This window comes from Coregonus lavaretus (assembly GCF_964263955.1).
Source record: "Coregonus lavaretus genome assembly, chromosome: 9".
Lineage (NCBI taxonomy): Eukaryota > Metazoa > Chordata > Actinopteri > Salmoniformes > Salmonidae > Coregonus > Coregonus lavaretus.
The window spans coordinates 9,996,679-10,010,486 of record NC_139996.1 but is presented as its reverse complement, the minus strand read 5'-3'; the positions used below and the strand labels follow the sequence as shown (position 1 = coordinate 10,010,486).

General features: G+C 42.8%; 1 protein-coding gene across 1 annotated transcript; it reads right to left on the bottom strand.

The window, feature by feature from the left end:
* Positions 1 to 2,483: 2,483 nt before the first annotated feature.
* Positions 2,484 to 5,108, bottom strand: LOC311134715 (E3 SUMO-protein ligase ZBED1-like). The gene is made up of 3 exons (XM_084168485.1): positions 4,539 to 5,108; positions 3,404 to 4,032; positions 2,484 to 3,319 (listed from the first exon to the last, which is right to left on the bottom strand). Exons 1-3 carry the CDS (start codon positions 5,095 to 5,097, stop codon positions 2,927 to 2,929), a joined length of 1,581 nt encoding a protein of 526 aa, XP_084024611.1. The 5' UTR covers positions 5,098 to 5,108; the 3' UTR covers positions 2,484 to 2,926.
* Positions 5,109 to 13,808: the final 8,700 nt, after the last annotated feature.

Genomic DNA, 13,808 nt, shown 5'->3' with positions numbered 1-13,808 from the left:
ACTTTGTTGAACACCTTTGGCATCAATTACAGCCTTGAGTCTTCTTGGGAATGACGCTACAAGCTTGACACACCTGTATTTAGGGAGTTTCTCCCATTCTTCTCTGCAGATCCTCTCAAGCTCTGTCAGGTTGGATGGGGAGCATCGCTTCACAGCTATTTTCAGGTCTCTCCAGAGATGTTCGATCGGGTTTAAGTCTGGGCTCTGGCTGGGCCACTCAAGGACATTAAGAGACTTGTCCCAAAGCCACTCCTGCGTTGTCTTGGCTGTGTGCTTGGGTCGTTGTCCTGTTGGAAGGTGAACCTTCGCCCCAGTCTGAAGTCCTGAACTCTCTGGAGCAGGTTTTCATCAAGGATCTCTCTGTACTTTGCTCCGTTCATCTTTCCCTCGATCCTGACTGGTCTCCCAGTCCCTGCCGCTGAAAAACATCCCCACAGCATGATGCTGCCACCACCATGCTTTACCATAGGGATGGTAATTCAGGCCAAAGAGTTCAATCTTGGTTCCGTCAGACTAGAGAATCTTGTTTTTCATGGTGTGTGAGTCCTTTAGGTGCCTTTTGGTAAACTCTAAGCGGGCTGTCATGTGCCTTTTACTGAGGAGTGGCTTCTGTCTGGCCACTCTACCATAAAGGCCTGATTGGTGGAGCGCTGCAGAGATGATTGTCCTTCTGGAAGGTTCTCTCATCTCCACAGAGGAACTCTGGAGCTCTGTCAGAGTGACCATCGGGTTCTTGGTCACCTCCCTGACCAAGGCCCTTCTCCCACGATTGCTCAGTTTGGCCGGGCGGCCAGCTCTAGGAAGAGTCTTGGCAGTTCCAAACGTCTTCCATTTAAGAATGATGGAGGACACTGTGTTCTTGGGGACCTTCAATGCTGCAGAAATGTTTTTTTACCCTTCCCCAGATCTGTGCCTCGACACAATCCTGTCTCTGAGCTCTACGGACCATTCCTTCGACCTCACGGCTTGGTTCTTGCTCTGACATGCACTGTCAACTGTGGGACCTATATATAGACAGGTGTGTTCCTTTCCAAATCATGTCCAATCAATTGAATTTACTACAGGTGGATTCCAATCAAGTTGTAGAAATATCTCAAGGATGATCAATGGAAACAGGATGCACCTGAGCTCAATTTCGAGTCTCATAGCAAAGGGTCTGAAAACTTATGCAAATAAGGTATTTCTGTTTTTAATTTATAAAAAACTGTTTTGTGTGTAGATTGATGAGGGATTAGTATTTATTTAATCAATTTTAGAATAAGGCTGTAACGTAACAAAATGTGTAAAAAGTCAAAGGTTCTGAATACTTTCCGAATGCACTGTATGTAATGTAAGTGCCTTAATGTGTTTGGACCCCAGGAAGAGCTAATGGGGATCCCTAATAAATACAAATTCAAATACAAATGTCTGGAATTAAATCATTACTACAGGTTTCCACTTATAATTTTAAAGTCCCAAAGCCTCTCATCATGCAACAAGGTTTACAATGTTGGAATGCAAAATGACTCATTGTTGGCACACAATATTACACGTTTTGAAATGAATAGGCCTACATTTATTAATTATTTAATACATTATTTATCAATTATGTAGATATGTAGATATACATATCCATAATGTTTTATCGTGTACACCGGTGGTTTATGGAAACTGTTAGCAACAAAGGATGAGATAGACTGTTACCACAATCTCCAATCTGGGCGCGCGAAGCATCACTGGTCCACGCGCCGTCTTCAGTCTCCTTTCAGTCGAAGGGAGGAGAGCGAGACAATTCGCAGCACCTCCATTCATGTAGTGATGCAACTGTAGTAGTAGGGTTTCATATATTGCATATTTCTCGAATTCCTTCATCTGAGAGCGTAGCGAACCTTTAGACACTCGGGACTGGTCGGTCGGCGCACCTACCGCAGCAAATAATTCACGAACTGAAGAAGACTGACTGTAGCGGAGTTGAAGGGCTACGTAAGAGCGAGCAGTCGACAGTTTCATTAGCGGCGTTTGCAGAGAAGTAAAGCGTGACAACATCCTCCGCGGGATAAAACGACGACTGGGTTACATTATGTTATGAGGTGAGTAACCTATTTTACATATTTCGTATACAGTGATAGCTTCAAGGTTTTTCAGAATGGCAATGTTGTGGATGTGGAGCCCTACTGTAGATAAATAGCCCAAGCAAGAATGTAAGACCCTATTTCACTGGTCTACACATAAAGTAGGCTAGCCTACACACAAATACTACAAACTTGGCTTCTTACCCATGCTTTTAAGTAAGGCTGAACGATTTTGGAAAATAATCTAATTGCGATTTTTTGCCCCCAATATTGCGATTGCGATTTAATATGCGATTTAATTTATTTATCCTTTTTCCCCTACAAAACATAATGAATGATTTAAATATGACCAACACAATAGTATATACATTTAGTGTGAAATGTTCTTTCCCATAGGCTGGGTCTATTTGTTAGAATTAAATTCAAACATGTATGACTTGAAATAAATGACATTTTTATTGAACTGCTCATTACAGAAACATCTGTGGCTTTGCCACTGTGCATTTAAATAATTTAAACAAAGGCATGAACTTTGTAAACACTGTGTGCAAAAGGTACAGTCTTAAGAAAAAAATAATTTTAAATTGTATGTATCTTACTGCTCCCAAGTCAGTAACATTTCACACAACTGAAACAAGGAATTTGCTTTGAAAATATTTTGTAAAATCAAAGTAAATAAAGTTATAAATAAAAAATGAGAAATGCACTTTTAATTTAGACAAACTATTTTTTATAAACGATTTGAATATTATAATATAAAATAGATGAGCCTCACTTATCTCAAGTACACAACAATAACACACCACACAGACTAAAGTTCACTACGAGTATGGCACTGCCAGCCATACTTATCCAACAGTTCTGTTCTCAGTGGCTCACAGGTTTTTTGCTAAGAAAACCAGAATATTGACTTTTTCTGGCTTCAAGGCTGAGCGAGTGCAAGTCACAATATTCCCTCCTGTGCTAAAAAGACGCTCTGAGGGAGCGCTTGTAGCAGGTACACAAAGATACTTGCGTGCCATGGTGCACAACTGTGGGTAGCTGATCTTGTGCACCCTCCACCAAGCCAATGGATCATCTTCTCCATCAATGGTAGGAGTCATCAGGTAATTGTTTATCTCTGCCTCTGCGACATCTTCAAGATTTACAGGCAAAGAAGGAGAGGCTGAACTGGTCTTGAAAAAACTGCCAAGAGACCTCTTCGTCTTTTCCCCCAAGGACTGTGCACTTTGAGGCATCTGAACAGTTTCAGTACGAGACCTCTTCTCCTATTAGATGAAAACAACAGCCATTAGTTTTCCAGTTAGATTTTACAGAAAATTTTTGTTTTTGTGAAATACATAATTATTTACCCAATGATATGTACGTTGTGCCAAGTCTACTATCTCTGTCTTCAGACGAGTCTTGATAGCAGGGATGTTGTCTGTACTGATGTACTGTATTTTGAACCTAGGGTCCAGGAAACAGGCAACATCCAAAAGCTCCTGGATGTTTGGGTCTCCATATTTGTTATTGAGGTATGCTAGGACTTTGGTTTTTATTGATTTAGTCAGGTCAGTGTCCTCAGCATCTTCAGCCAGGACTGATGTGGCAAAAAGGTGGAGAACTGGCTTGAGGTAGGAGATGCTTACATACTCCTCTCCAGAAAGAGCATCAGTAAACTCCAGTAGAGGATGCAGTGCCTTGTGAATCGACTCCAACACGTCAATATCCTGCCAGGTTGGGATAAGGGAGCGTGCATATCGATCTCCAGACAATACCTGAGAAATGGCTTTGGCCTGTTCAAGCACTCTGGCAATCATCATTTCTTTAGAACCCCATCTTGTTGGGCACTCCGTTATGAGGTTGTGCTCAGGGAGTTTGAGCTCTCTCTGTGCCTCCGTCAGGGCTGCTTTCTTCTTCCAACTGTGGGAAAAGTGCCCCACCAGCTTCCTGCACAGTGCTGTTGCCCTTGACACTCTGTCATCTTTGAGTGCATTTTCTAAAAGAAATAAAAAGTAGTGTATTACACACAATTTGAGTTTTGATACAAGGCTCTCACTATTACACACTCAAATTAGCTGTAATTCTGAAATACACACATCCACAACACATCCTCTCTCTCTCTCTCAATTCAAAGGGTCTTTATTTGCATGTCAATTCTCTCTCTCTTTCTCTCTCTCTCTCTCTCATAAACACTAAAAAAACATGTAAAAAACAAAAACAAGAAAAGAAAAAAAATGCAGGTGGGCATTCCACCACAGACAGACATATGATATAAGCAAGTAAAATGAATTTACATATTAGAAAAGGAGTGGAAGTATGAATTTATTTAATCCCATCCGATTTATATAATATCATTTATATATATTTGTATATTCAGCTTTACTAATCGACGCATCTCTCTCTCTCGCACTCGCGCACACACACACACACACACACACACACACAAACACACACACACACACACACACACACACACACACACACACACACACGATAACTTACCAATGGCAAGATGTAATCTGTGGCCAAAACATTGGAGCCTCGTCCATTCATTAAGCCGCGCAGCAAGCACCATATTCGACGCGTTGTCCGTCGTGATGCAGACGTGATTCTCCTCGTGGAGATCCCAGCTGACAAGCCCTTCTCTCAGGCCGGCTGCAATATTTTCCCCTGTGTGATCGTCTGGGAAGTAGGTAGTTTGTAGGCAGCGAGCTCGGAGGTTGAAATCTTCATCAATAAAATGGACTGTAAGACTCTGGTACGGCTCAGCTGTGCGGCTTGACCACATATCAGTAGTGCTAGCAAAAAACTCCACCGTTTTAAGTTCCGCGGCGACTTTCTCTTTGCACTTTTTGTACAGCTCCGGTATGGCAGTCTGACTGAAGTATGTGCGGGAGGGTATACTGTAACGTTTATCAAGCGTATGTATTAATGCCATGAACCCAGGCTTGGTCACCGTGCTGAGAGGCATCATATCTTTGGCTATGAACTCGGTTATTGTCCGAGTGATTTCTCCGTGCCGTTTTGAATTACGTTCATACGGAGTGACACTTTCGAACATTTCTGTCAGTGATCCCTGTCTTGAGGTATTTGGCTTGTCTCGCGCACTGATGCTCGGCATTTTGGTCATACAACTGTCATGCATTGATTTGTGGTATTTTTTTAAGTGCTGAAACAGGTTTGTAGTGTTACCCCGTGAAGTAGCAATCGGAGCACGGCATGCTCTGCACAACACCTGACGCTGCTCAGCATCTTCTTTTTTAAAACCAAAATAGTTCCACACCACCGACGTGCTGTTCCTCTTCGATATTAAAGTATCAGCTGTGTCAGTTTCTGACTGTTCCGTCGAGCAAGAGGCCATTGCGCTGGACAGCATGAAAAGTCGCGTCACGTGACCACCTCAAATCGCGCACGTTGCGATTAGAAAATCGCGTTCAGTCAAATCGCGATATTATCGCGAATGCAATTAATCGTTCAGCCCTACTTTTAAGGTTGTCCTGAGGTATAGCCCACATCGACTGTACATACAGTTGCAGTAGGTTAGCCTATAATAACCTTCACTTCGGTGGATAAATACAGTTAGATTCCAAGAAGAAGCGACCTGTAATGCTACTTCAACAATGTTACATTGACAGGAGTCAAGAATGTCAAACTTTAAGATAGGCTATTATTGTTGAAGAAACTGCAGAGGGCACACATGTAACACATCCATTGCTGTAGTTGTCGTATTTAAATAGTAGTACAATTTTAGTCATTTAGCAGACGCTCTTATCCAGAGCGACTTACAGGAGCAATTAGGGTTAAGTGCCTTGCTCAAGGGCACATTGACAGATTTTTCACCTAGTCGGCTCGGGGATTAGAACAAGCGACCTTTCGGTTACTGGCACAACGCTCTTAACCACTAAGATACCTAGTTCATACGTTGCTGTAGTAGCTAGTAGTAGTTGCTGTAGTTTTCCTAATTCTGTAGAACAGCTTGTGTCCTGGGGTGGTGAGAGTGACAGCACCATGGCTCATCTAAGGGCCTGTGGCCAAACATCTACTCATTACTGTGTAGCAGCAGCTCTGGTTTCTGTTGGCTGGAGACTGCATGTGGCTCATCATCAGGGGTCACTGTGAGGGGTGGTGCATCATGATCAAACTACATTTTTTACTCAGACACACTGAGTAAGGTTAATTAAATGAATTCATCTGAATTCACATACCAAAAATCAATAACAGATCATTAAAACCTTTAATACAGCAGTATTATAAGTATTACATTACAAGTTATGTTTTCTGTTAGAATTGTGTCCTAATTCTGTCTCTTAGCCTATGATTATTAAGCTCCTACATAAACAGTTCGGTTAGGTGTAGTGTCAGTCAATGATAAACACAATAATTTACAACAATTTCTAACAACATAATTAAATGGAAGATTTGCGCTAAGGTCCTTGATACACGCCCTTCACCTGGACGCTGTAGACGTCTGACTGCCGACATTTTCAAGTGATTCTACATGTAAAATTGGTGAGCACTCGGAGGAGCTTAGTACTCTCTCTACTGCCTGAGCCTTAAGAGGTTTGGGCTTTTACAAAATTCCTTACTAGACTGAAATTGTGTAATCAGTCAACTATTTATGTTTCTCTCCACTCTCTGAAATGAACAGCGGTCCCCCCCCCCCCATAAAATTAAGAAATCTAAAATACAAAATATTGCAAATGCGTTTTGACTTGCGATATAGATCAAAACACATTGGTGAACTGTTGGAATCATAGAAATAGCATGATTTATATTAAGAAGCAAAGTGGAAAGCAGCATCGTTCTTGTTTGGAACAATCTGTTGACTGCATTTGACCTAACAGAACAGCATGCAAACTAACACTGAGTGTACAAAACATTAGGAACACCTTCCTAATAGTGAGTTGCACCCCCTTTTGCCCTCAGAACAGCCTAATTTCGTCAAGGCATGGAATTTACAAGGTGTCTAAAGTGTTCCACAGGGATGCTGGCCCATGTTGATTCCAGTGCTTCCCACAGTTGTGTCAAGTTGGCTGGATGTCCTTTGGGTGGTGGACCATTCTAGATACACACAGGAAAATGTTTAGCGTGACAAACCCAGCAGAGTTGCAGTTCTTGACACATTTAAACTGGTGCGCCTGGCACCTACTACTATACCCCATTCAAAGGCACTTAAATATTTTGTCTTGCCCATTCACGCTCTGAATGGCACACATACACAATCCATGCCTCAAAAATCCTTCTTTAACCTGTCTCCTCCCCTTCATCTACACTGATTGAAGTGGATTTAACAAGTGACATCAATAAGGGATCATAGCTTTCACCTGGATTCACCTGGTCAGTCTGTCATGTACACTAAATGTATAGTGAATCTAACAGCGGGGAGGAGGAACTGCGCTTCTTGAGTGACGGGGCGAGGGTTTGTGTGAATGGGAAGCAGCCGCAAGAGGATAGAGGGAGAGAGACGACAAACAGAGTAAATTATAAAAATGGACGTTACACATCGTGACGCTGAGTGACGTTTCAAAATAATGCGATATGGATATTTCTTGCGATATGGTTATTGCACATGTGAATATTGCGATTTCGATGTAAATTCGATTAATTGTGCAGCCCTACTCCCAATTGCATTTTGCACTGCCCGGGGTACCCCCTCATTTACATTTTACAAATAGGTTTATGTTGAGTCTTTCCAAGTACCCCCTGTGGATAGGCCAAGTTGAGAACCACTGATTAACAGAACGTCTACTCACATTACATGTATACTTAAAATTGAAAGGTTTCAGTTTCTTCTCTTTTCATTTTAGCAAATTTCATAACGGCATGTTAAATGTGTGTTTCTAAACAAAAAATCTAGACTGACATTTTGTTCTACATATTCTTAATTGTTGACTGTCAAAGTGTCCATAGACAGTGTGTGACATCTGAGCAGCCATCTAGCTGAACTAGCCAGGCAGCATCTCCAGTATCTTTCCATCTTTCTGTAAAAGGTTAGACAAATGCCACAAATAATTGTCAGAGAGCAGTTTCCTTATAATATATCTTTCCGCTGGCTTGCCACTATGATTATCCGAGGAGGATAAGGTCAGAGGGGCCAATGAATATCTAGTCGGCCTTGCGGTGTCTGTGTGGAAGACATCAAGCTTACTGTGACAGTAAGGATGTGAGACTGTGAGGCGTAATCATTGACAAATGAAGACTGTCTGTGACGGTGAAAGTGGATTTCTGGCTGCACCTCTTGTTTCTGTGCATTCAGTCACTGCTGTAGCCATCCCAAATTACACGCTATTCCCCATGAAGTGCACTACTTCTGGTCAAAAGTAGTGCACTATATAGGGAAAATTATGCGATTTGGGACAGACAGCCTATGTAAAGAGGCCTTAGAGCCAGCTGCTGACAGACTGACTGTATGAATGAATGGACTGTGTCTGTGTGGACTCTGCCATGTTAAGCAGGATTACTACAGTAAGTGAAGCACCAATGCCAAGATTAGCAGCGGAAAGCAAGGATGCATCCCAAATGGCAACATATTCTCTATTTAGTGCACTACTTTTGACCAGGACACTTAAATGTAGTGCACTTTATATAGGGGTTAGGGTGCCATTTGGGATCGCAACCCAAGACTCTTAACACTCTAGGCATGGATCTAGCTTCCATCTCGGTGGGATCAGAGATGCTGCTCTGATGGCCGTCAAGTGCTTAACTGGTTCACTGAGCATCTTGCTGATGCAGGGCTTGAATTTCATGTTTATAAAAGAGGGAGGAATCGAAAAAGTATGTATGCCCTCCCATGTTTTGCCGCCGGTGCTTTTGTCTGTCCCTCTTGCAGTGTTTACTCAAGATTTGAGATTTGAGTTTTGAGTGGAGATGTGTGATGGCTCCCAAAGCTGCATCCCTAGATACAAGATTTTGAATAGAAAAAAACACTTTTTCATCAAATGGGCTTTTCACGCAGGTAGCAATTTTATTCCATTGTGTTGTTACTGCCACACATGGTATTTTCTTTCAAATGGTATCCTTTTGAATAACCTTTTCAATTCAAGCCCTTATTCCTGCTTTTACACCCTATTTTCAAAGTTGTTGGCCTCATGTTTTCAGATATCTCAAAATGAAGTTCTGAGTCACAAGGTGTGACAAGGAGTGAGTCAAGTGGCATATCTTTTCTTCCTGTAAAACAGATAGAAGCAATTATCTGGGAGCTGCTATAGTGTTAGAAACATTCCATAAAGACTCAAGGGTTTATCGCCTCATAAAGTTATTTTATTCTGCAGTTTAACATCAAAAGGGGGTTTGTAGATATCGTTTGACAGACAATTAACAGCATGCTAGTCCAAGACATTCCCATTGAGAGAATGATAATTAGATGTCTGTTTTTTAATCCACTGAAAATGTAATAGGAGGACTTGTGGTTGTCAAACTGCTGGCATTGGGGAATTAGCACGGAGTCTACAAAGAATTGAGAGGCACAGGTTGATTGTTTCTGCTCTACCGATTTGTTTCACCTTTCACAAGGCAGCCTGAGGTTTTGAACTTTTCAATAAAACTAACTATACTATGGAAAATATCAGGACTCAGAGATAGTCACATGGTGGCCAAATGTTTTCATTATTTGCTGTTAAAAATCACCATACAAGCATCTTGTTGAACACTGGGGAGGCATAGCTGCATTGATCTGATTTGTATTTTTTATTGGTATGTATTATGGATCCCCAGTAGTTCCTTCCAAGGCAGCAGCTACTCTTCCTGGGGTTTATTATGGATCCCCAGTAGTTCCTTCCAAGGCAGCAGCTACTCTTCCTGGGGTTTATTATGGATCCCCAGTAGTTCCTTCCAAGGCAGCAGCTACTCTTCCTGGGGTTTATTATGGATCCCCATTAGTTCCTGCCAAGGCAGCAGCTACTCTTCCTGGGGTTTATTATGGATCCCCATTAGTTCCTGCCAAGGCAGCAGCTACTCTTCCTGGGGTTTATTATGGATCCCCATTAGTTCCTGCCAAGGCAGCAGCTACTCTTCCTGGGGTTTATTATGGATCCCCATTAGTTCCTGCCAAGGCAGCAGCTACTCTTCCTATGGTTTATTATGGATCCCTAGTAGTTCCTTCCAAGGCAGCAGCTATTCTTCCTGGTGTTTATTATGGATCCCCAGTAGTTCCTTCCAAGGCAGCAGCTACTCTTCCTGGGGTTTATTAAGGATCCCCATTAGTTCCTGCCAAGGCAGCAGCTACTCTTCCTGGGGTTTATTATGGATCCCCAGTAGTTCCTGCCAAGGCAGCAGCTACTCTTCCTGGGGTTTATTATGGATCCCCAGTAGTTCCTTCCAAGGCAGCAGCTACTCTTCCTGGGGTTTATTATGGATCCCCAGTAGTTCCTGCCAAGGCAGCAGCTACTCTTCCTGGGGTTTATTATGGATCCCCAGTAGTTCCTGCCAAGGCAGCAGCTACTCTTCCTGGGGTTTATTATGGATCCCCAGTAGTTCCTTCCAAGGCAGCAGCTACTCTTCCTGGGGTTTATTATGGATCCCCAGTAGTTCCTGCCAAGGCAGCAGCTACTCTTCCTGGGGTTTATTATGGATCCCCAGTAGTTCCTGCCAAGGCAGCAGCTACTCTTCCTGGGGTTTATTATGGATCCCCAGTAGTTCCTGCCAAGGCAGCAGCTACTCTTCCTGGGGTTTATTATGGATCCCCAGTAGTTCCTGCCAAGGCAGCAGCTACTCTTCCTGGGGTTTATTATGGATCCCCAGTAGTTCCTTCCAAGGCAGCAGCTACTCTTCCTGGGGTTTATTATGGATCCCCAGTAGTTCCTGCCAAGGCAGCAGCTACTCTTCCTGGGGTTTATTATGGATCCCCAGTAGTTCCTGCCAAGGCAGCAGCTACTCTTCCTGGGGTTTATTATGGATCCCCAGTAGTTCCTGCCAAGGCAGCAGCTACTCTTCCTGGGATCCAGCTAAATGAAGGCAGTTATAAACAAATAAAAACATTACATTACACTTCACAACACTACTCTAGTACCACAAACTGTATCTACAACACAAAATCCATGTGTACTTGTCACGACTTCCTCCTCTCCTTGTTCGGGCAGGCTTCGGCGCTCGTCATCACCGGCCTTCTAGCCACTGCCGCTCCTCATCTCATCATTCCATTTATTTTGTCTAGTTTTTACACACACCTGGTTCATATCCCCTCATCAGTACCTGTATAAATATTCCCTCTGCCCCCCATGTCTTTGTGTATGATTGTTTATTGTGGAGGTGACGATAGCTCGGTGGAGCTTTATATATTTGTATCACTGGGATATTCACCTGTGTGCTTTGTTTTCTCCAGTGCGCCGTTATACATTTTACATTTACATTTTTAGTCATGTAGCAGACGCTCTTATCCAGAGCGACTTACAGTTAGTGAGTGCATACATTATTTTATTTTTTATTTTTCATACTGGCCCCCCGTGGGAATCGAACCCACAACCCTGGCGTTGCAAACGCCATGCTCTACCAACTGAGCTACATCCCTGCCGGCCATTCCCTCCCCTACCCTGGACGACGCTGGGCCAATTGTGCGCCGTCGCATGGGTCTCCCGGTCACGGCCGGCTACGACAGAGCCTGTAGCCTGTAGTGTTTTACGCATTGCTGCGTACCGCTGTATTTGAAGATTAAACCATTTATTCTGTGATTTACCCTCCTGCACCTGACTCCGTCCAAATCACCCGCTACAGTACTTGTGTGTATAATGCGTATGTTATGTGTGTATAATGCGTATTTTATGTGTATACAATGGGTATGTTATCATGCGTGTGCGTGTGCGTATGCGTGTGTCTGTGCCTGTGTGTGTGTGTCTCTTCACAGTCTGTACTGTTCCATAAGGGGTAGTTTTATCAGTTTTTTAAAATCAGATTTTACTGCCATTGTCATGAGGAAAAGTTCATGTTCTGAAGTTTGTGCTCTTTAACCATCGTTATAATGTAATGTGCTGTGAGTCACAGATGGCATCGTTGATGGCAGAGGGTACTGTACGGAGAGAAGCTAAATACGTTTGTCAAAAAATGTCAAGCACTCACTCATTTTAAGTGATTCACTCTTTATTTAATAGCATATCCAGCCACTAATTTGTGTGGGTTGCCTTTGGCAGCCCGCCGTTTCCCATTGTTCATTTCTGCATCTCGCTGTGTCAATCATTTAGTTGGTTACCTGCCGCACTCACTGGCTGCCATAGCAATACAATGTCCGTTTGTGTAACCATGTAATCAAGGAGAGACAACGTGCTGAAGTAGTCTTGGCACAGTTAACTGCTGTTAAAATCTCATACAGTTGTCAGTCACATAGAGTTGTGTTTCTTTTGAAGCAGTTGTTATAGGTAGGGGAGAGTGGGGTAAGTTGAGCCAAAGGGTAAGTTGAGCCACACATGTTTCTAGGAAACCATACACAACATTAATCATTTGACCAAATGTTTAGGAAGAGATCTTAATTTCATGGAGTTTGTGAAGGAACAAACCATATGGAAAAAGTGGCAAGTCAAAGGAATTTATTGTGTTAGAGGTTTTATGATGCTTGTATCTAAACCAAAGTAGATAATTGTAAGATTGTTCAATACATCAGTTGGGGTCTCTATAAGCTTCAATATGAGGTCCTAAACATAGCATGGAAGTGCATCCTTGTAGCTGTGTGGGCTAATATAGTCAAAATGTTTGCCTTGGGTATGTTGAGCCAATGGCCATGGGGTAAGTTGAACCAATGGTTGAGCCAATGGCACGTTTAGCAAATTGAAGTGTTTTCTTCCCAGGCGTAATGCAAGGCATTATTGCTGGGATATGAGGGCCTATATTAAAGAGCCACTGAACATGCCAATTGGCACGTGTGTTTTTCTGTTGCTCATTTGAAAAACAAGATTTCAGTCTTGGAGGTTTGTTCCTGACTGATTCAACATTTGGTTAATGATATTTGTCCCCCATGAGACACTGTAGACACGGAAGCCTATTTCACTTCCTCAAAATCCCCAGAATGAATCTAAGAAAGCTCAAGAAATCAGTAATACATTTTGACGTTTTTGCCGAAGATGTTTTAGTTGCGCAATTTTACATCAGGTGTTTGGTTCAGTATTTCTCAAGTAAAAAAATGTGTGAAGTTGTGATGTGTGATTTGAAGGAGTCAGGCGCAGGAGGGTAAATCACAGTATACAGAGTTTATTCCGTAATCCAGCGTAACCAGTCCAGTGCGCAAAACAGGCACACTAGAACAAACATGCACACGGGGAAAATACCCCGGCAATACAAAATACTGAGCTCAACCGAGCTACTAATCCTCACACTGAACAATCACCCACAAGGACAAGGGGGGCAGAGGGAACACTTAAACACGTACTAATGAGGGGATATGAACCAGGTGTGTATAATTGACAAGACAAGACGCATTGCATTTGGATTGCATTGTAGCTCAGTTGATAGAGCAATGGCGTTTGCAACGCCAGGGTTGTGGGTTCGATTCCCACGGGGGGCCAGTATAAAAAAATAAAAATGTATTCACTAACTGTAAGTCGCTCTGGATAAGAGCGTCTGCTAAATGACTTAAATGTAAATGTAAACAAGACAAATGGAATGATGAGATATGGAGCGGCAGTGGCTAGTAAGCCGGTGACGACGATCGCCGAAGCCTGCCCGAACAAGGAGGGGAGGCAGCTTCGGAGGAAGTCGTGACAGACGTATTGTCTTATGTAAATAAAGTCTGAGCTGCTGGGCAGGTCTGTCTCACTGTCTATGCTATTGGATAGAGAGCAATCACCACAG